Here is a 23,965-nt window from a genome sequence, read left to right as displayed (position 1 = left end):
TAAACCTGAAGGCATGCTTCTAATATTGGGGCTAAGTCTATGCAAGTTTTTAATGATATACCTTAAGTCAGTATTTAAATATTCTATCAGAGGAGATAGTTCTTTTATCAGTGAATTCTGACTCTGATGTTTATCATCAATATTTTAGTCATGTATGTGAATATTCATAATTGTATATAATTGTTATGTTAATTACAGGTTACAACCTATAGATTTTATTGTATAAATTCATTGTAAACAGTAGCTTATTTTATAGTATATATTAATAAAGTATTAATGTTTTCTATAAATAAGGAAGGTATTAGTGGAAAAATATAGAATATATCTTGGAAAATTTATACTCAGGAATAAATTTTTAAGGAAACAGTTATAAAGTATTCATTAAAGAAGTCTGTTCAAGGGGTGAAAAGTTTATGTTTATATAAAAATCCATTATCACATACATATGTGAAGATATATGAGGTGCTTAAGAATATGGAGCTTATAGTCATGCTGACTATATTTAAACTAAATCTCTTTTCCAAATAGAAACATTTATTCATGGTTAGAGAACATTAAAGTGTCAGACCCCTAAAGGTTTATACTGTTTCCACATGCATATATCCTATTTTGCCTTTAAACCTTTTATTATGATGCTTATCTTTCAGACATCATGTGTAATAAATTTTAATAGTCTTACCTCTTATAACAAATGGTCTGACTGTGTTCAGGAAAGCTAGTGTAGAGAATAAATCTGACTATACTAAATTTCCAACTATAGTTTAATTACTTCATTGAAAAAAGATATATTGCCATTTAAATTTTTTTTCTGTATAGGAGTACATACCTACATAACTGAATTGCTTAGACTATTAAATGTTTGTAAAATTATGACAAATATTAAGGAATTTAGTTGAAACAAAATGATGTTATGGTAGATATGTATTTTTCAGTTAACTGTCATTGTACCCATGTTTTAAAGAAATTAATTGATTTCTTAAAAAGTAATGTTGGTTCACTTGCATTTAGTGTTTGGTTTGTATTTGAATTTTTTTTCTTACTTATTTTATTAGTGTTGTTTAAAATGTTTCACAAATATATAAGATTATACAGATTATGCAGAGTTCCACACTGCATTAATAACCTGCTCCCACCATCCATGTCCAGCCTATTTATACCATCCATAGGTTGCATATAGTATTAGAAACAGATTGTTCCTTTTACAAAAAAAATAATTTTTAAATTTTCTACATTTCACGAATGAGCATATATCATTTAATAGTTGTCTTTCTACTACTTCACTAAGCATGATCACCTATAGTTAGTTCTATACACTTTGTCCTGAAATACTCACTATCACTATTATCTTTTTTATAGCAGAGTGGTGTTCCATTAAATATGTATCCTATGACTTTTTAAAATATTTTTTTAAATTTATTTTGGATGGAGAAGGAAGTTGAGATGGAAGGGGAAATCCCACTGCAGATGGGGACTAGGGCCTTGAACCCAGGTCCTTGTGTACTGTAATATGTGTGCTAATCATGTGTTCCACCTCCCAGATCCTCATTACTTCTTTATCTCATTGTCTGTTATTGGGCATTTAGGTTGCTTCCACTCCTTGGCTACTTGGATAATGCAAATATAAACAGAGGTGCATATGTCCCTTTAAATCACTGTTTTTAATGTATATTGGATTTATGTCTGAGAGTGGTGTTGCATTTCACGTTTTATGTGTTTAAGAATTGATGGCTCTCTTTGCTGTGCAGAAGCTTTTCAGGTTGATGTAGTTTCTTTGTTTTGTTTGTTTGTTTATTTACCAGAACACGGCTCAGCTCTGGTTTCTTGTGGTGCAGGGGACTATGGACCCTCAGGCGTTAGAGACTCTGCATGTCTACCCTGCTTTTCAAATTAAGAAATGACTTCAAATTAGGAACGATTTATTGTTCACCTAGCTTTGGAATAGAATGATGTGTGCTAACTGCTAACTTTTTCTGTATTATGCTTTAAAGATCAAATGGGCACAGTGGTAATTTTCATTAATCTCATATGAAGCAGCTAATTAAAATTTCCATTATTATTCATCCATTATCTTGTTGTTTCTTTCTTATATTAAGTGTCAGAATAGAATGTTAATAAGTCATTCTTTTATTATAGTACTGTTAAATATAGTGAAAATTAATTTTATCCCTTCCTGGTCTTCTTTCTCAACTTCTGTTTATGAGTGGGATGATCCCATACTCGTCTTTGTCTTTCTGACGTAGCTCACTTAATACAATTCCTTCTAGCTCCATCCAAGATGGTCAGAGAAGGTGGGTTCATTGTTATTCATAGCTGTGCACTATTCCGTTGTGTATATATATGACAGCTTTCTCAGCCATTCATCTGTTGTTGGGCACCTGGGTTGCTTCCAGGTTTCAGCTATTACAAATTATGCTGCTATGAACATAGGCATACACATATCTTTTTGGTTGGTTGTTATGGAGTCCTTGGGTATATCCCGAGGAGAAATTACTGGGTCATATGGAAGGTCCATGTCTAGCCTTGTGAGAGCTCTCCAGACTGCCTTCCAAAGAGATTGGGCCAATTTACATTCCCACCAGCAGTGCAGAAGTGTTCCTTTGTCCTCACTGCCTCTTCAGTATTTGATGTTGCTGTCCTTTTTGATGTATGCCATTCTCACAGGAGTGAGGTGGTGTCTCAGTGTTGTCTTTATTTGGATTTCTCTGACATTCAGTGACCTGGAGTAAGCATTCATGTGCTTGTTACTGTCCCTGGATCTCCTCTGCAGTGAATGTTCTGTTCACATCCTCTGCCCATTTTTGGATGGGGTCACCCATCCTCCTGTTGCTAAGTTTGCTGAGCTCCCCACATCTCTTGCTCACTAGTCTTCTGTCTGATGCATAGCATGTGAAGATCTTCTCCCATTCTGTGAGGAGTCTCTGTGTGGTGGTTTCTTTGGCTGTGCAGAAGGTCCTCAATTTGATGTAGTCCCATTGTTTTGTTTCTGTTTTTAGTCTTCCTTGTAATTGGGTTTGTATCATCAAAGATGTTGGTGAGGTTTAGGTGGGAAAGTGTTCCACCAATGTTTTCCTCTAAGTATTTGATAGTTTCTGGTCTAACCTCCATGTCCTTGATCCCTTTGGAGTTGACTTTTGTTTCTGGTGCGATAAAATGGTTCATTTTCATTCTTCTGCATGTTTCAACCTGGTCTTCCCAGCACCATTTATTGAAGAGAGCTTCCTCTCTCCATTTAATACTTTGGGCCCCCTTATCAAAGATTAGTTGTCCATAGGTGTGGGGGTTTAGTTCTGGCTTTCAATTCTGTTCCACTGGTCTTTGTGCCTATTTTTGTTCCATTACCAGGATGTTTTGATGATGATTGTGGGACATTAAGCCAGCCCCCCTGCTCCATCCTTCATTGCTGATACTATGGCCCATTTACATAATCATTGTTGTGCCTGAAAGATCCCCACCCATCCCAATTGATCTATTTTCTTTCTACCTCGAGACCTGCCCTGCCTGCAGGGTAACATTAATCCCCCCAGTTAAAACCATTGCAACAGTTGATAAGGAAGTTCTACCTTTCCAGTGTGCCTTTTCCCTTTCTCTACCCCCTTTCCTAGACATTTCTGTTTCCAACTTGCCACTTCTGGTTTTATCCTATAAAAACCACTTCTGATTCTGGTTTCTCAGGCGTGCATACTGGGAGGGGGACACCGGCCATTGTGGCTGGCTCCACATGGCTTAACCCGCTGCACTCACGCCAACTCTGGGCTGTCTGCATGAATAAAGATTTGTATCGCTACCACCACGAGCTTGGTTCCTGGATCATCTCTCCCTCCCATGAAGCTAGCCCAGCAGATGATGGCCTTGTAATACAGTTTCAGATCTTGGAGTGTTATGCCTCCATTTCTGTTTCCCCTCCCTAAGATAGTTTTGGTGATTCTAGGTGTTTTCTGGTTCCAGATAAATGCCTGTAATTTTTGTACTGTTCTCTTAAATAAGCTTGGTGAACTTTGATGGGTATCACATTAAATTTCTATATGGCTCTTGAGAGAATATTCATCTTGATGGCATTAATAAAATTAATGCCATCAAGATGAATATTAATTTTATTACTTTTTAATTATCTTTATTTATTGGTTAGAGACAGCTAGAAATTGAGAGAGGAGGGGGAGATTGAAAGAGAGAAAGATAGAGAGACCTTGTAGCCCTGCTTCACCACCTGCAAAGCTTTCCTCCCTGCAGGTGGGGATCAGGGACTTGAACCTGGGTCCTTGTGCATTGTAGTATGTGGCCTCAACCAGGCGTGTCACCACTCTGCCCCAGGTATAAGAATGTTTTATATGAAAAAAAAGACAAATAAAATATTCATTCAGCAGGCATAACATCTATGTATAAGCCTCTTGGAGAGGAACAATAGCTCCTTTTATCCACTAATTAAGCAAATAACTGAAAGCACAATGTGAAAGTGCTATGTGTCTATAAACTTTATGTTTTGTGCTTTTAATGTTTACTTGTTATTCTTTCCTATCTGTAAAAGATGGCCAGATGATTCATATAATATTTAGAAATCGACTTCATGCCGCTTATGATCTGCTTGGTGATTCTTCTACTGTATATTCTTTTTTAAAAAAAAATATTTATTTTATTTATTTATTCCCTTTTGTTGCCCTTGTTTTATTGTTGTAGTTATTATTGTTGCTGTCGCTGTTGGATAGGACAGAGGGAAATGGAGAGAGGAGGGGAAGACAGAGGGTGGGAGAAAGATAGACACCTGCAGACCTGCTTCACAGCTTGTGAAGCGACTCCCCTGCAGTTAGGGAGCCAGAGGATCGAACCGAGATCCTTACACTTGTCCTCGACTCCCGCCTCTGTATATTCTAAAAATGAAAGAGCTAAACTATGGGGTTAAGCACACATGGCACGAAGCTCAAGGACCAGCATAAAGATACTGGTTTGAGCCCCCTGCTCCCCACCTGCAGTGGGGTGCTTCCCAAGCAGTGGAGCAGGTCTGCAGGTGTCTATCTTTCTCTCCCCCTCTCTGTTTTCCCATTCTCTTTAGATTGCTCTATGTCCTATCCAACAACAACAACACCAGTAGGCACAACAACAATGATAAACAACAAGGGCAAAAAGGGAAAAAATAGTCTCCAGGAGCAGTAGAATTGTAGTCCCAGCAATAACCCTGGATGCAAAAAAAAAAAAAAATACCCTAAACTATGAAATTATATCCCTTTCATGTTCATGTATGATTTTCATGGGTATACTTAATAATAGCATGCTATTAGTGAGGCTCACTAAATTTAAGTGCTGTATTACATAAGTAGCAAATGGTGCTCTTAATCTAGAAATGGGCGCAGACATTGACCTTTGCCTCAGTATCAAGTATTATAATATTGATAGTGCTTTAGAGCTATAAGAGAATAGAGTTACCCGCCATGAGGCTTGATTTGATTTAAAAAATTTCCATTTAATGGGGTTTTAAATTCTGAAACATTTGGAAATTATTATCAATTTCTATCAATATATTGAGGGGGTATACTCTATAAAATGCCAAATACTATACCATGAAATAGTAGAAAACCCATTTCTTCTTAGATGTTTGTATGTATGTAGAGAGAAGATCAGAGAACTCTCAGTTCTGGGATATGGCAGTGCTACTGATTGAACCTGGGACTTCTGCATCCTCAGACATACAACTCCTGTGCTCAGTTACTGCACTGTCTCTTTGGCTCCATTTTCATTATTAACACATTGTTTAAAATTAAAAACAAAATAAAACTAAAAGAATCTTCTCTCCTGATGATTCAGTTTCTTCCAAATGGGAAAAATGCATTTTTAATTTATCCTACGTACTCAACAGAAAATGCTATTCACACAAACTTTGGAAATGGGACTCAAGATGTAATTTAACTTGGGGGCGGTGTATTTGTAATGTGAGAATGAAATAGTAATTCTTTATCTGCCTAGACTAGGAAATTATGATTTATTAGTACAGTAAATGCATTTATGAAGTTTTCCTCTCATTTTTTTCCTCCAAAATACTTACATAGTAATACAAAGGAGATGAAACTGAGAAGTTGTGATGAAATAATGACTTCTGTAAATAACCTTGTACTTATTGGGAAATAAGCTAAAATTGCTCATTCTCACATAATTTCATGTAATAAGATTTTAAGATCAATCAGTCTATAGCATGGGAATAAAATACAGAGAAACAGTTAAGATTTGTTAAAAAAATTTTAGACTAATTTAATTAATATGCTAATTGAATGTTGTATATTTCATTTTAATAGTTTTTTTAACTTAATTTTTGGTAAGCAAGTACTGATTGTTTTCTGTAGGACTGGGAGATATATGCATATATATAGTAGTACTTTATATTAAATTTTGTGCATTTTACTTTGTGGAAAATACAGATGTCAGAGCCAGCTAAATTAATAAGATGATATCTACATGTTCATCCTTTGGGTTAAGGAAGGCCAGTTAATGTGAATCCTAATGCTTTGGCTGTAAATTTCACATCCCTGTCAGTCATCCTTTATGTAACGCTTGTCCATTTTCTATTCAGATCATGAGCACTAGCACTGCAATTTTCTTTTAACTAATGGTGCAGAGAATGTTGAGATATGCACAATATGATTTTACATCAGTCCTATGAACAAAAAATTTTAAGTACCTATCATTTAGCACACATTTTTCTTTAGTAAAATATGGCATATTTCATGTACTGTTTTGTTTAAGTTATTCTGTAAACTGTTACTATCTAAAATTCTATCTCTTTTCTTCTATAGGGAGGACTGAAAAACAGCAAACATGAATGTACCCTGTCTTCACAAGAATATGTTCATGAATTACGATCTGGTATTTCTGATGAAAAACTTCTTAACTGCCTAGAATCTCTGAGAGTATCTTTAACCAGCAATCCTGTCAGGTCTGTATTTCCTTTTGTTTTTATACTATTCATTTAGTTTGTAGCATTTATAATTGTTGAGAATATGATCTGTCAACATTATTTTAATATCACAATTTTCTGTCCAAAAATGTGATGTTAACTAATAAATCAGCAGAGAGCATGAACATTTAGAAAATATAGTTTACCTGACCATTAATAATGTAAAGTTTTTAGAATACAACTATTACTAGGCTGTATAATTCTCTTTTATTATGTAAAACATGGACTCAGAAGTTCAATATCCACATGTACATAGAAATATGTTTACTTAGTTATTATACTTATGTTATAAAACAAATTAAATACATTGAATGTTTGATATTATTATATTTTATACATTTAATTTCTTAAAGATTTATTAATCTGTATTTTATGAGAGAAAGAGTGATAGATCAAGAAAGGAAGAGAAAGAGAGAGGGAGAGAGAAAGAGACACTAGAATACCACTCTTCTCTGCTGTATATTGCTATTTTGGTATTTAATGTGGGACATCTGGGGTCTGAAACTATGCTCTAATGATGAACCTTCCCCCACCCATTGTGTTGTTCCTTTTTAATTTAAGAATTAAATATAAGTTTATGTTCTACAAATCTGATATACTATTCACTTACTTCTGTAATTTAGGATAGTAAAAATCAAATTATTTTAGCCAATAAAAGGAATAAGAAAATATTGATAGGGCTGGGAAGACAGCATAATGGTCATACAAAATAATTTCATGCCTGAGGTTTCATAGTCCTAGGTTCAATCCCTAGCACCACCATAAGCCAGAGCTATGAAGTGGTTTGGTATCTCTATCTCTCCCCCTCATCAAAATGTAAATATTAAAATATTGATAATTTCTTCCAAACTGTACACATTTGTTCTATTACCTAACTGCACAGCATTTTTAAACAAGTTTTATCCACTGGTGAAATTCAAATAATATTTTATTAGCCACAGAATATCTTAAATTAATTATATATAACACGCTTTATAAGGAGAATTTAATTTTCAGTGTAATATTAAAATATTTGGGGATTTACTTATATGATTGCTAGAATGCTAAGAGAAAAATTAATGTCAATGTTAAGTAAGATATGACTTATCTTTGACTCTAAGACTCTTAATAATCACTTAAAAGTAGGTTTCTTGCCATTCATTTCATAATGCTTTTGGTTTTAATGATTTGAAGAGGGATATAAGTTCTTTGAGAACTATAACCCACATTACTATACCACATTACCTAACATTTATGATCTTCAAATATTTTCTGTTAATAACCAATGGCATAAAGGAATATTTAAAAAGTTACTATAGTAGTAGTTATTGCATTCACAAAGAAAGGTGGAACTATGTATTAAAGTGTAGTAAAATGCATTTGTTGAAATAATGACACTGGAAATACTTGAAATCTTAAGTTTTATTTGCTTATTTATTTACTCAGTTATTAAGAATGATTAAATCACCTTCTTTAACTTACTCTGGATGGAGCTTGAAGGAATTATGTTAAATGAGATAAGCCACAAAGAGAAAAATGAATATTGGATTATGTCACTCATGGGCAGAACTTAAAAAAAGAAAGGGGAAACACCAAGTAAAAATTGCACCAAAGCAAAGAATTCTGGGGAAGGAAGGCAGAGGATGTTGAGGGAAAGGAGGTTTTCAAGTTCTGGTACACAATGATGGACCTAATTTTGGAGTGAGAATATTTGGTAGACATCTATCTTGGTGAGATGAGAACTTGTACCCATGTGCCAGCAACTGTACTCTGAACCATAAACTTCCCAATAAAATATAAAAATAAACACTGTACGGTATATGGTGTTATAACAGTATCTTCTAATTTTTCTCTGATGGATTTAAATATAGTATATAACATTTAGAAATAATGTTTCCAATTATCAGGAGTCCTTAGAGAAAATATATCATCACACTTGTGGTTTACATGCTTGAATTTTATAGTACCTTGCTGCCATATTGATCTTTTCCTCCTTCAATATGAAAATTAAATCAGGATTTGTTTAAGATGAACTTTGACATATACTATGGATATGATTGGTTCTGAACATTTGAGCTGTTTTTGATAATTTTATTCAGTGATATGAATAGATATGACTGACATTTTCTTAGACATGTTAAGACTCTCTTTTGCTGCTAAGCTTTACTTTCAACAGACTGTAGAGTAGAAATATAGTTATGATTTAAGTATGCATAATAAAATTTCAGTCATTACTTTGTAGAAATCTGCTACATGTCAATTTATGGTTGTGAAATTTGGGGGCAATATGAGACTTCTAATTATTTTAATCACCTAGCATAATTAACTAAGTTGGAATTATTAAATATTTGTTTTATGATAAGCATATGGGAAGGAAATATGAATGGGAAATTATCATTGTCTTCTGAAATTTTATAATCCAGAAAGGTGGGTAAGACTTATGTGGCAAGAATCATAATGAACAACAGTAAGAATTACAATTACATGTTGGTTCACAGAAAAGAAAAAGACATAGGTAAGGGATTTAGGTGTAAAATATGTATGGATTTGGCATTCATCTTGAGTCTGGAGTGTTTGAAAAAGGGTTGGGGTTATCTTCCAGGAAATATGAATAAATAAGAGGAGGGAAATTCATGGAGGAGTCCAGGAAAGACAATGTGTCTGATTTCTGTGGGAACATTTGGCATATGTCTGGAGACTAGAAAAGTAGGTGGAGGCTAAATTATTATGCTGGGCTATGGGATCTGAAATGTGTTAGGTAGTGAAGAGGAAATTTGCAGGCAGAAGACTGTGATTAAGTAAAATGAAATTCAGCACTTTACATAATGAATGTAATACAGGAGTGAGACTTCAGAGACCTTTGTATTAGGCCCTTATTATATATATCAAGGTAATCAAAGCCAAACTTGAAGATAGGTAGAGGCAGTGGAAATCAGAAAAGTGGCACATGTCTAATCATTCCTGAATTTCATGGCTTAGTATCAAATATTCAAACCAAATGATGAGTCTTCAGTCTTCTGCCATATAAGGGACTTCATCACGCACCACTCTCTCGCAGTAAACCTGACTATTCAGAAATTAACAACATTGAAAGCAAAATAAGTATACAAAAGATCAAGGAAGCTAGGAGCTGGTTTTTTGAAAGGGTAACAAAATTGGCAAAATATTGATGAGTCTCACTAAGAAACAAATAGAGAAAACCCAAAGAAATCATATGAATGAAAGGCAAGAGATCACAGTAGACACCACAGAAATACAAAGCTGGAAAAAAAAGGGAACTCAATGGGGAAGAAACGTCAATAAAGTCAGAGGGTGTATCAGAGAAGTTGTAACAGAATTAAAATTATGGAGATCTATAATACAGTAGCTGAAGAAAAATGATGGTAGGGAGGCATACCAACAAATACATAGAAGTCAAATGTCATAGTGGTGAGCTGGAGAACTGGTTAGTGAAAACCACACACACACACACACACACACACACACACACACACACAGCAAACAGAAAAAAGAACTAAATATGAAGATAAGTTAATAATAAAATGACATCAAAAGGAACACCACTCACAATATAGGTGTGCCAGAATAAGAAAGGGAAAGGGTAAGACTTATTACTAGGAGATATAATGACTATAATTTCCTCAAAATTAAGAAAGATATAGACAGATTTAGAAAGCTCTAAGAGTTACAAACAAAATATGGCTAAACTTAAACACATCAAGACACAGGATAATTAAAATGTCAAAGATAAAAAATAAAGAGAACCATTAAAGCAGCATGAAAATAACAAATAACAATAAGACTAACAATTTATGTCTCAACAGAAACACAAAATTCCAAGGAAAAAACCTATTGGCTTGACATGTTCAAATTTTGGAGGAAAAACATCTACACAAAATGTAAATTGGTCCAGCCCTTGTGGAGAGCAGTCTGGAGAACTCTCAGATGGCTAGAAGTGGACTTAGTCTATAACCCTGCAATTCCTGGGGATAGATCCTAAAAAACAAACAAACCCGTCCAAAAATATTTATACATACCTATGTTTATAGAAGCTCAATTTATTTTATTTATTACTAGAAGAGACAGAAATTGAGGGGGGTAGATAAAAGAGAGAGAGACAGAGAGGCACCTGCAGCCCTGCTTCACCACTTGTGAAACTTTCCTTCTGCAGGTGAGGAGAGGGGGCTTGAACCTGGCTGGGACCTTGCCCAGCTTAAACTGGTGTGCCACCTTCTGGCCCCAACAGCACAATTTATAATAGCTAAAACCTGGAAGCAACTCATATCCAACAACAGATGAGTGGCTGAATAAGTCATGGTATATATTCACAATGGAATACTACTTAGCTTATTAAAAATGGCAAATTCACCTTCTTTACCCTGTCTGGGATGGAGCTTGAAGAAATCATGTTAAGAGATAAGTCAGAAGGAGAAGGATGAATATGGGATGAACTCACTCACAGACAGAAATTGCAAAACAAGATCAGAGGGGAAAACACTAAGCAGAACTTGGACTGAGTTTGGTGTATTGCACCAAAATAAAAGACTGGAGTGGGTAGGTGAGGGTAGGGGTAGGGTTCCGGTCCTGGAACATGAAGGCATAGGAGGATCTAGTGGGGGTTGAATACCCCGGCCTGCGGGGTTATCGACGGAAACCTAGGGTAGGAGGCGAGAGAATGGAGGGGACAAGAGACACGAAGAATGAGAGCAAGACAGGTTTCTGATCAAGCTCTGAAAATTTTATTTTACAGCTGCATTTTAAGCACACACCATGAGGAAGTTCTGCTAAGGTAGTGGGGGGAGGGAGGTGGGTGAGCAACTTTCCAAACAGTTAGATGGTAATCACAGTTATAATGATCAGAATGACCGTTCACCGGTTATGTGAGAGACTTAGCTAAGGTTTTGGCTCCCGGCATGTCCTCCCTTTTTACAATTTAAGTGAGGCGGCAATTGAGGGTAAAAGCTAGGAATCTTATCAAGAGATAAGCAGGCATTAACCAGAGGGAGGAAGTATTGACCTGATTTCTCCCGCGGGGTAAATACTGATCTTCCCGCATCTCATACGGCTCTTGGTGTCTTTTTTGGGAGAGAAGGAAGAGCCACTATTTCTAAGGTGAGAGTTCTGATGACTGACACCAACCTCCATGCAAATCAGGTTTGCTTCACGGGGGACTCAGAGGTGGACTATAGGGTCCTCCCCCTGCAGTGCTTAGCCCTGCACCCCTTACCGGTGCCCATGCCATGCCAAGGCTGGCGTGCATAAATCTGAGTTTTATGCAGCTCCTAAAAGAGGTCTGTCACCCTCAAGTTCAGCCAAGCCTCTGTCAGCCAAATCAAGTCTGTGGTAATATATCTGTAACGGTTTCGATGCCAAGGAGTCAATTTGTTGTTTTATAAGGCCAATAATCTTATTAAAAATAAAGGGTCCCAAGGTAATCATTAACAAAAGATTAATCAGGGGTCCCATAAGGGGCATCAAAATGTCCTAGCGCGCCACCAGCAAGTCTAAGGGAAGCAGTCAGTGGATGTGATGTCCAGGGGAAGAAACAGCACGTCTGGTCTTCCGCTGGGTCAGCGCCAGCTGATGAAATTCTTCTTCTTCATAGAGGGTCAGCTGTGGAACAAGCAAAACTAGGAGGCAAGGACCAGGTAGAGAAGAACTGACATGAAAATATAGGGTGGTGTTGTACCAAAACACAGAGGAGGTGCATATACATTAGGTGAGGTTCTTTGAACATGAGGAATATTTTGAGAAAGGTGAGCTGTCAATAAACATGTAAGGATGAAGTCAGCAGTGGTAGGTCAGCAGAAAGAGAAGACTTGGATAGGCTGGTCAAGTTAGCTGGACTATATACTGTCATGGCGTCCTTTGTGGTAAGGACTTGCCAACAGGGACTGTGAATTTTGCAAGATCAATAATGTCATCCACCATAATAAAAGGAAAACAAAACATGGACATCCCTTGTTGAAAAACAGAAGAAAAAGAATATGTCTCTATGGCTGGGAGAGTGGGTGGCTTTGTCAATGAGATATAATAAATGGACAATTCAAATTTTTGTAAATATTAAAAAGGCTTAGTATAATTACTTCATTGACTCTTTAGCCAACTGAATATTGGGGGGTGCATTCCCCTTCTTTATTTATTTATTTTTTGAGCTTTTAATGTTCTAAAGGAAACAAAAATACATGGATTGGATGTCTATTGAAGCAAAACAGAGCATATGACTCCTAAGGTTTTTGAGCTTTTTCTTGTTTGAGCTGTAGCCCACATAAATTTAGAAAAGGTATCAACTGAGAAAAAAAAAATGTTTTTGTTTACTAAACATGGGCAGGTGAATTACATCAATCTGCCAGAGAGCATTGGCTTTTATCAATGGGGATTAATCTTAAAAGTCTGAATAGCAGGATCTTAATTAAACAATGCAGGAGCCAGTAAAGTGCTCTCACTATGGCAGGTCAAGCGTTAAAATTTTAAGAGGCTTGTAAAAAAATGAGAAAAATTTTAGAATATGAGTGACTTTAGGAGTCATCACACACCCATAAATAAAAAATTTAAAATGTTTAGTTTTAAATCTTACCATATGAGCAGTCACTTCTTCATGTGCAGATGTACCTATAATTATTTACTTAGGGAGAGAACTTGTACCAAGTTAATTGATGATCTAATGGTTAGAATTAGCTTCAGTTCTTTCATATGATTTTAGAAGGCTCTTTATTAAAATATATCAATATGTTATAGAAAGTCAATACCTAATGTGTTGACATGATAAAATGTTTACCATTTTTAGCATTATTTTAAACTGATTAGACAGTTTAAGCACACTATTATAACTTTAGTTTACTAAGATCTTTACTCATCACAAAGCTATCATGAGTAAGCATAGATATAAAACTCTTAATAGATTTTGCTCTTTAGAACTCTAATATGGCAACTTAAAAGGCTAAAATAAGACCTCATAGCTTAATTGTTCAAAGTACTAATTTTGTTAAATCAGGATTTGCCAAAACAAATCTATCAGACCAGAAGCACCATGTATTATCTTAATTTATCAAGAATAAACCTCTGACAGTGTCTTAAAACAAGCCAGATAAATTTATTTTTTTACTCTCTAAAAGAACTGATTAAAGTTTGACATGTAGAATATGTACTCTCAAAAGCCAATTATTTGATAATTTTTGTAGTTTTTCTAAATAGGGCAGTTATCTCAGTAACAACTTTATTAGAAGGAGTAAGTCACTGTAAAAGCAAAAGTAACTAACTCATGAGTAAGAGTTAAAAATCTCTTAACAAGTTTTAAAATAAAAGTTTTAACCGGAACATTTTTGTCTATATCAGACATAAAACTCTCTTAACTTTTTACCTAGTCTCTCATGTTTTAATATCTAGAGTTCTTTTTCAGGGAAACTAGTGACATACTACTTGAATAAAATGTAAAAAGGTTAGCTAAAACATCTATACAGCTCTACATTAGGCCGCCCCATATTTATTTGATAAGTTTTATTTGGAAAAAAAATTTTTTTACATACCTTATTTAAATTAAACCTCATTTATCAGAGCAAAAGCCTCTGGTGTTAGATAATTAACATAACCACTGTGTTATCTTTTACTAACCCAAGCAAGTTTTACCTGTTTAGTTGAGAAAGTATTTTAAAAACTTTTTTTTTTAATTCACTTAAACAATTTTAAATAAAATGTTAAACTTTGTTTGTTAGGATCTTTGCTTATCACAAAACTATCACACACTTAGGGAAGCTATGAACAAGGGTGGGTATACAACTTAATTGATATTTCACTTTGACTTGGATAGGTAACTTAAAAAGCTAAGATAAACCTCATAGCTGAAAATGTTCAAAATAAATTTTTACTGTTAACATTTCTTTTAGATGACCATTTTACACTAAATAATTTTGTTGAATCACATCTGCCAAATGAAAAATTTTTATCAGGCCAGGAATACCACATTTAACCCTTTTTTCCTGGCAAGGCTACTGCTCTACACTGACTGGGCCACTAGAAAGCCATTTCAAGCACGGAATTAACAAATTAAAAAACAGTGGCAGTTGGTATTGGGGTGCTGTTAAGGTTTACAATTCTCACAAGAGGGAGAGAGACTGCAGGGGCATTTTACCATGCCTAGAGATCTCAGAAAATCTTTTAACTAATGAATTGATGTTGATATTAGCTATCAGAAGGACGGAACTGTCCTATATTTTACTCTGGTAAAGGTGTGCCAACTCTATGAGTCGGGATCTTTAAAACCACATTTAGCTTAACTGAATCTTATTTAAAACTTAAAACAACCTTTAGTTACTTAGGGGTTAACACACATTAATGGAAACAAGATTAACACACAGACTTACAACAGACATTCTTGGTGAAAAGAAATATTTCCCTTTGAAAAACCGCTTTGGATTTTGGATTCTTAACTCCATCCTCTAGGGGCCTTTGTGGCTTAGGGGAATGATTGACTGAATTTGCCAATCTGTGGAGCAGTAGCTCTGTGCCATGATTGGCTGCACGGACAGAACAGGTGAGCTTAGTTTACCGCGCGGAGAAAAATCTTTGAAATTCTTTTTTCTGGGATAAGGTACATTTTTAGAGTTTTAAAGAAACAAATCATTAAATTTCTATCAAAAGTGTGTACTGGTTCTCTGATTAATAGTTTTTAAGTTAGAGCTCTGGTGGTAGCCAGAGGGAAAACCTGGATTTTTTTTTTTTTTTTTTTTTGCTGGCTAGTTTTAAGATAATGCCAAATCAAGAGCCCACAGTTCTTTAATTGTAAATGGTCTCGTTTTTCTTCTACTAATTTTCTAAGGGAAGCTGTTTTTTGTGCTAGTTGAGTTTTAGCCTTGGTGGTGTCAGCCAAGTCGAGGACTGAAGCACAAAACGGAGGGGTGGTGGCATAGGGAGGCGGTCTGGACAAAGAAAAGCAAAGGGGTGGCCAGTCAGGACTATGATATTTGGCCATCTCTTCATCAAGGGATAAGGCCTCTTCAGGAGAAAGACTATCATCAGGCCCATCTTTGGCGGGGGGTCTTAAGGTTGTCAAAGGAGTAAATCTTAACAGGAGGAGACTTAGCAGGAGCCTCAGGGATGGGGTCTCCTGAATCAGGCATGGGAATAGAGACAGACTCACAAACAGAAGGTTATCTCTTAAACAGTTTCCTACTCTGGCCCATCTTTTTTCATCAGTATTTCCTTCTAAGGGAAACTATGGACAAACATCATTCACAAAATCAAAAAACTTTTTGAGATCCTTTTTCTTAACCCTTGTTCCTCGTGTCTTGAGGGACTCTTTGAGGCCCCTAAGAAATAAATCATGCTTGCTCAATGCTTGTCCCATAATTGCGTCGCTCTTTCTTACCTTAAAACGGATCAATCTCACAGACGGTTAAATCTGCAGTGATCGCCACGCGGATCTTCACTCACTCTGGGCTAAAGCGGTGATCCTATGCGAACCTTCACTCACTCCTTCTCTGAAGTGGTGGTCCTATGACCATCAGGGAGCGACGTTCTCTCGGACCCCAGACCCAAAAAGGTTCCACGTCAGGCGCCAGGTGCCCCGGCCTGCGGGGTTATCGACGGAAACTTAGGGTAGGGGGCGAGAGAATGGAGGGGACAAGAGACACGAAGAACGAGAGCAAGACAGGTTTCTGATCAAGCTCTGAAAATTTTATTTTACAGCTGCATTTTAAGCACACACCATGAGGAAGTTCTGCTAAGGTAGTGGGGGGAGGGAGGTGGGTGAGCAACTTTCCAAACAGTTAGATGGTAATCACAGTTACAATGATCAGAATGTCTGTTCACCGGTTATGTGAGAGACTTAGCTAAGGTTTTGGCTCCCGGCAGTTGAATTGCTATGTGGGAAACTGGGAAATATTACACATGTAGAAACTGTTGTATTTTGTGGTCGACTGTAAACCATTAATCCACCAATAAAGAAATTAAAATTGCTTTTTAATAATAAAAAATAAAAGAAAATTAAAAAATGCACATGAAAATATTTATCCAGCTAGATTTTCACTCATTTTGAAGACGCGATGAAGAACTTTTCTAAAAGTTATTCAATCACTAAACTGGTCCTATAGGAGATACTAAATGGACTTGTATAGAAGGAAAATAATGAATGATCTCAGTCATTTGGGGGTAAAGTAACAAAGAAAATGAAAATCAAACTCTGTACAGACACACATTTGGACTCGAAATGATCAGCAGAGATTACCAAAAAGGTTTGGGATTTAAGAGTGGGATGTTAGGGTAATAGAAGTTTCAGTAGACTGTGATGGAGGAATATTGATACTTTTGTGGTAGTTGTGGTGTGGAAACATATGTAAAATGTGCATGGAGTTGTACTTCACAAATATTCATAGTCCTGTAAAGCAAGGGCATCTTAAAAAAACAAATTATATAAAATAAAATAAAAATATTGAATTTTAGTGAAGGTGTTTGAGTTATTCACAGAGTCAATCCTTGTATAAATAAGAGTAGGAAAATTGCGTGTATTATGACTTCAACATTATTATTTGAAAGATAACAATTAATTTTGGGTACTTAATATCTTATATAAATATACCAATGTCATGTATATAATAGCATATGTATTAAATACTATCATATATATATGTTATTTTTTCTTTTCATAGCTGGGTTAATAACTTTGGTCATGAAGGTCTTGGACTCTTATTGGATGTGCTGGAAAAACTTTTGGACAAGAAACAGTAAGAATAATTTCTTTCTAAATAATCAAAGTAGATATTTTACTATTTAAAATATTTTATTTTACTGAGAGACAGAGATAGAGACAGAGTCCAAAACACAATTGTGGTAGTGCTAAGGATTCATTCTGGGACTTCAGAGCCTCAGGCAAGAGAGTATTAAAAATATTATTATTATATATTTTATATTATTTATTTGCTTTTAATTTTTTATAACTTTTATTTATAAAAAGGAAACACTGACAAAAACCATAAGATAAGAGGGGTACAACTCCACACAGTTCTCACCACCAGAACTCTGTATCCCATTCCCTCCCCTGATAGCTTTCCTGTTCTTTTCTTTAAATATTATTTATTCCATTTTGTTGCCCTTGTTGTTTTATTGTTGTTATTGATGTCATTGTTGTTGGATAGGACAGAGAGAAATGCAGAGAGGAGGGGAAGACAGATGGGGAAGAAAGATTGACACCTGCAGACCCGCTTCACCATTTGTGAAGCGACTCCCACTGCAGGTGGGGATCTAGGGCTAGAACCAGGATCTTTAAGCCAGTCCTTGTGCTTTGCCACCTGCGCTTAACCCGCTGCGCTACTGCTCGACTCCCTAAGCTTTCCTATTATTTAACCCTCTGGGAGAATGGACCCAGGGTCATTATGGGGTGCAGAAGATGTAAGGTCTGGCTTATGTAATTGCTTCCCTGCTGAACATGGGCATTGAAAGGTTGATCCATACTCCCAGCCTGTCTCTCTCTCTTCCTTGTGGGGCAGGGCTCTGGGGAAGCAGGGCTCCAGGACACATTGGTGGGTTCATCTGCCCAGGGAAGTCCGGTTGGCATCAAGGTAGCATGTGGAACTTGGTGGCTGAAAGAAGAATTAACATACAAAGCCAAACAAATTGTTGACTAATCATGAACATAAAGGCTGGAATAGTGCAGGTGAAGATTTGGGGGGTCTCTGTTTGTAGATAGTAAGGTAGAGGTAGTCTTAAGTCAAGAGGGAAAGGATAGATAGAGGGAAAGAGACAGAGAGACACCTGTAGCACTGCTTTATCATTCGCAAAGCTTTTCCCCTGCAGGTGAGGACTGGGTGCTCAAATCTGGGTCCTTGTACATTGTAACATGGTCTCTCAGCCAGGTGCACTACCACCTGGCCCTGGAAAGAGAATCGTTTGAATAGTCATTATGCTATCTTCCCAGACCCTAAAGTGAATATTTTAAGCACAACATAGTATTTTTTATTCATTCAGGCAAGAAAATATTGACAAGAAGAATCAGTATAAACTTATTCAGTGCCTCAAAGCTTTTATGAATAATAAGGTAAGCATTATTCCTTTATTTTTCTACCACAAGATATGAGAATCTGTCAAACTATATGAATTTATGAAGTAGGTTATAAATGTGCATAGTTATTCAGTGCACTTAGGAGTCTTACCGATGCAGGTCACATTTCATGTAAATCTTGCTTAAATTATTTTGCTTCAAAAATATTTATTAGTAGATTTTTGTGATCACTCAAGCATTTAAGGTTTGTTTCAAAATTAGATCATAATTTTCATTTTTATTGCAGTATGAAACTTTAAATACCAAGGGTCTACACAGTGGCATGGCAGGCTAAGTGCACATGCTTCCATGTACAGGGGCCTGGGTTCAGGCTCCTAGTCCCCACCTGCAGGCAGGAAGCTTCATGGGTGTTAAAGCAGTGCTGCAGGTGTCTCTTATTTTTCTCACTATCTCTATATCTCATTACCATTGTAATTTTTCTCTATCCCATTAAATATAGTATTTGATAAAAATATATGTGAAATTTAATGTATAACTGGAAAGCAGTTATTTAATAATCATTATTTTGAAACAACTTAAGAAGGGTGTCCTATTTCAACTCAGGGAAACAAAGAAATAATGGAAAAACAGGATACTAGGTAGCTTCAGTCAGGGTAATACTTAGAGGAAGTTTTATTACTGAGTTTTCTTGTAGACAGCTTTTTTCACAAAACTTAAGTTGATAAATTAACAGATAATTATTTGTTTCTGAAGAGCCTGTCACTTTTGAAGAATATCTTGTCATGAATTAGATTATTCTAAACTCAGGTTAAACTTTAATTAGGATATCTTAGTACCTATCACAAAGTGGCTCAGAAAATGAATGAATGAATGAATGAGTGAGTGAATGAATGAATGTGTTAAATTATAGCATATGTAATAATAGGCATAAGGTATATAATCACAATACAACTACATTAATATATTAATTTCCTTTTGAAAAAATTGTGAAGTACTGTAACTTTCATCAGAAATTACTTAAGCCTACATTTTTTCATTCCCAAATTGTTTAGATTATCTACTTTAAAAATGATTTTTCTATTATTATGTAACAACAAAATCATAAAAATAGCCATTTCATTGTAATATTGCTCTCATGATTGAATTTATGGTTTTTCATAAGTTCTTATATCTTCACATATTATATATTAAAAACTACTTTTAAAAAGTAAATGGGAATTTGGAATTGTAAATGACTTTGGTCTACATTCAATTCATTTTTAAAGCTGTTATTGTAAGTTTGATACCATCAATAGTAAAGTCACCTTTAAGATTTCTAACTACATATTTTTATCTCTGATTTATTTAGAAGCTAAATTAGAAACCATGGAAAATATTCTTGTATTTTGTACTTTATAAAAGGTTACCATAAAATGGAAATTTTGCTCTTATAAAATTTTTTCTTAATATTTTATTGTTTATTTTTGGATAGAGACAGGGAGAAATTGAGAGAGTTAGGGGAGATAGAGAGGGAAAGAGACAGAGAGACACCTGCAGCCCTGCTTCACCACTTGTGAAGTTTTCCCTCTGTAGATGGGCTCTTATAAAATGTTTTTAGATTCATAATTAGACTGTAAAAATTAGGCAAATATTTCATAAGAAATCTGAGAAAATTGTAGGGACAAATTTTGATATTATTTTGAAGAAAATAATATCTTCTTAATATAGTAAAAACTAAAATTTAAGACTTTAACATTTCTTTACCTATGCATTCCTATAATACACTGTGTGCATATTGATCAGACAAAAATAAATAAATGAAATGTTTATATTTTCTACTAAGTTGATTGTGGCTCTACTAAAATTCAGACACTTTCTTGGAGCTCAGATTGTTTGTAATATAGCATAGCTGCTTGAATGTGTGGGGACTGAGAATTAAGCTATAGGGAAATTAATACAGAATCCTATTACTTCTTTATTTGGCACATAATGTCAAAATAAAATTTCAACATTTTACCTTTTGCCCAACTTGATTTTCCACACAAACATATTAGAGAATTTAACCATGAATTATAGAAATCACTTGAGAGAATTAATAACATAAAGAAGAATTACTTAAAGGAAAATATCATATAAATTTGTTTCTTTCATTTGTAGATAAGCATCTTTATTAAAGAGATACTGATCATTCTCATATTTCTCACAAATCTCTGTGTATTTCTTAGCTAGGCTAAAGAGGATCTCTCTTATCAAGGGACAAAAACTCTGAGATGCATTTATTTCCGATAAAGAACAAAACCAAATAATTACATTCATGTATTCAGAGTCTCATTATGAATTTAAGGACTTTTTAAAAGTCACTGTCAGAACTACCACAAAAAGATGAGAATTTATACCTATGTGACAATGGTCTTGTAAAAATTTCTATAGTAAACAATTTTTAAAAATACTGCAAGTTTTTTTAAAGATATCTTTTGAAGACATTTTGAATTAAGATCCTATTTTATTTTATTTTATTTTAGTTTGGATTACAAAGGATCCTAGGAGATGAAAGAAGTCTTCTGTTGTTGGCAAGAGCAATTGATCCCAAACAACCCAACATGATGACTGAAATAGTAAAAATACTTTCTGCTATTTGTATTGTTGGAGAAGAGAACATGTAAGTATTGCTATAGTATTATATTAACTATCTGAAAAAACAGTATTTTAGAAATTAGTAAGTTCAATTTTCTGTTTCTTTAAATCACATGAAATTAATATTAAGTTAGAGAATTCTATTAGCTTTTTATCTTATCTTTTTTGATTCTTTGAAAAATAGGTTTTAAGCAGATAGACTTCTAATAGGCATTAATCAAAACTGTATTCAATTTACTACACTTAAGGGTGAAACAGTCATTAGAATATTGGGATTAACGGTGAAGTTTGACTACCTACATAGATATTTATATAAAAGACCATTTGACTTCTTTAAGCTCTTCTTTCTATTCTATAGACTATTTACTATAATACTATTTACTATAATATTATTTTATAATACTATTTTACATTGTCTGCTTATGGTAATTAAAAGATGAAATTATTTAGAGATTAAATTAACAGGTTGGAAATAAATAAAATAAAGGCTGCTGATGATCATTTAGTGGATGCATGTGCCAATTTCTCCAAGTAGTTGCTAGAAATACAATAGATCTCACTTTCATAGGGAAATAATATTTGATTAGAATTAAAATTTTAGATATGAAATTCTTCATTAATAAGTTTGATTAGTAAGAAGCCATTGTGATAACAAATGAAATTTCTGCTAATAACTGGATTAAAATAATTCATTTGAATAATTCACATGACATTCATTTCAATTTGAATCAGAATAATGCCACTAAAAAGCTTATGAATATTATTTTATTTTGATGCTATTATACTTGTTAGAATAAAATAGATATTGAATAATGATGGCTACTTGTCATTAGAAACCTAAGGATAAACAGCAAATAAAAATATTATCCCTTAGCATTAGATCTTTTCTTAATGAGAATATGTTCAGAATGAGATAACATTTATAGAAGTAAGGATTCTTTAGGTTTTATAGAAAAGAATAAATTTGGACATATAAAAGTATTTTATAGAAAATTAAATAAAATTAATTAAATTTTATGTATATATGTGTGTGTGCAAGATTTCTCACTTTGATTTATCTTTTTTATAGTCTAGATAAACTTTTAGGGGCTATAACTACTGCAGCAGAGAGAAATAACAGAGAACGATTTTCACCAATTGTTGAAGGATTAGAAAATCATGAAACTTTGCAATTACAGGTGAGCTACTTCTGTCTTAAATTGGTCTCTATGGTTATAGCTAGACCAATATTTCACTTTGTATGACACCAACTCTATTATAACTAGAATTTACAGTGCAAAATAAAAATAAAATTATTGATACTCATTCATGTACAGTAGTTTTGTTTATAACGAGAACAATTTGCTTACAATTAAGTATTTAAATTATTATAAGTACATTATATGTTATTATTTTTATTATCAATATTTGGATAGAAATCCAATAATTAATGTGGAGCGCAGCAGAGATAGCATATGATTATTCAAATATACTCTCATTCCTGAAACTTTGAGGTCCAAGGTTCAATTCCCTGCACCAGTATAAGTCAGAGCTGAGCAGTACTCTGTTAAAAAATTTTTGAAAAAGTAACTGAAGTAGAAATCAAAGTAAATAAACATGGAAATCAAAGCCTTCACAAATAATTACTTCAAAAGGACAAATAGTGCACTCAGTGGTGATATCCTTGACTAAAACAAAACAAACCAAAACAAAAAACAGAAGAGGGAATATGTTTATAACATTAAGTACATTTTACTAAAAAATGGTAATCCTCACAATGAATTTACCTAGAATTTATATTAAAACTTGTCATATTGTAATTAGGTCAAGAAAGAGAAAGGCAGGCAGGGGTAGATAGCATAATGGTTATGCAAACAGACTTTCATGCCTGAGGCTCTAAAGTCTCAGGTTCAATCCCCTGTACCACCATAAGCCAGTTGAGCAATGCTCTGGTAATTAAAAAAAAAAGAGAGAAAGAGAAAGGTAACAAAAATATATGATCAATTATTTTGATTCAAAGCATAGTGTAAGAAGGAAAACAACCTCTTGTTGGGAAAAAGTACAAAATTGTTTTTATTTTTCATATTTTATTCATGATAAATAGTGGTTTACAAGACTGTAATATTAAAATGTGCCACCACATTCCGGTAACCAAGGCTCCGTTTCCCCACTCTCCAACTTCCTAAAGATAACAGACAATCACTAATTTTCATGAAGACATAGAAACACTTTTTTTTTTTTACAAGTTGATGTGAATCAGTTCTAGATGTCACTTATGAGTGAAACCATCCAGTATTTGTCTTTCTTATTTCACAAGCATAGTCATTTTGAGTTCCATCCATTTTTGTCCCAAAGGACACAGTATAATCTATTTGATTGCAGAGTAGTATTCCATGGATTATATAACTAATTTTTTTCTGTAGACAGTCACCTGTCAGTGGGCATTTAGGCTACCTCTACTCTTT

At 34.4% G+C, this 23,965-nt stretch overlaps 1 protein-coding gene across 1 annotated transcript in view; it reads left to right on the top strand.

Moving 5' to 3' along the window:
* Positions 1 to 23,965, top strand: part of DIAPH2 (diaphanous related formin 2) — an 816,245-nt gene that overhangs the window by 107,863 nt on the left and 684,417 nt on the right. The window contains exons 6-10 of the mRNA XM_060182500.1: positions 6,777 to 6,916; positions 17,560 to 17,634; positions 18,875 to 18,944; positions 21,410 to 21,546; positions 22,591 to 22,699. Coding sequence (XP_060038483.1) covers positions 6,777 to 6,916; positions 17,560 to 17,634; positions 18,875 to 18,944; positions 21,410 to 21,546; positions 22,591 to 22,699 — 531 coding nt within the window. The remainder of the gene's footprint in view (positions 1 to 6,776; positions 6,917 to 17,559; positions 17,635 to 18,874; positions 18,945 to 21,409; positions 21,547 to 22,590; positions 22,700 to 23,965) is intronic.

The sequence above is a fragment of the Erinaceus europaeus genome, chromosome X, assembly GCF_950295315.1.
Source record: "Erinaceus europaeus chromosome X, mEriEur2.1, whole genome shotgun sequence".
NCBI classification, from domain to species: domain Eukaryota; kingdom Metazoa; phylum Chordata; class Mammalia; order Eulipotyphla; family Erinaceidae; genus Erinaceus; species Erinaceus europaeus.
Note: the sequence above shows the minus strand (reverse complement) of the source record. Positions and strands in the feature narration are given on the sequence as shown.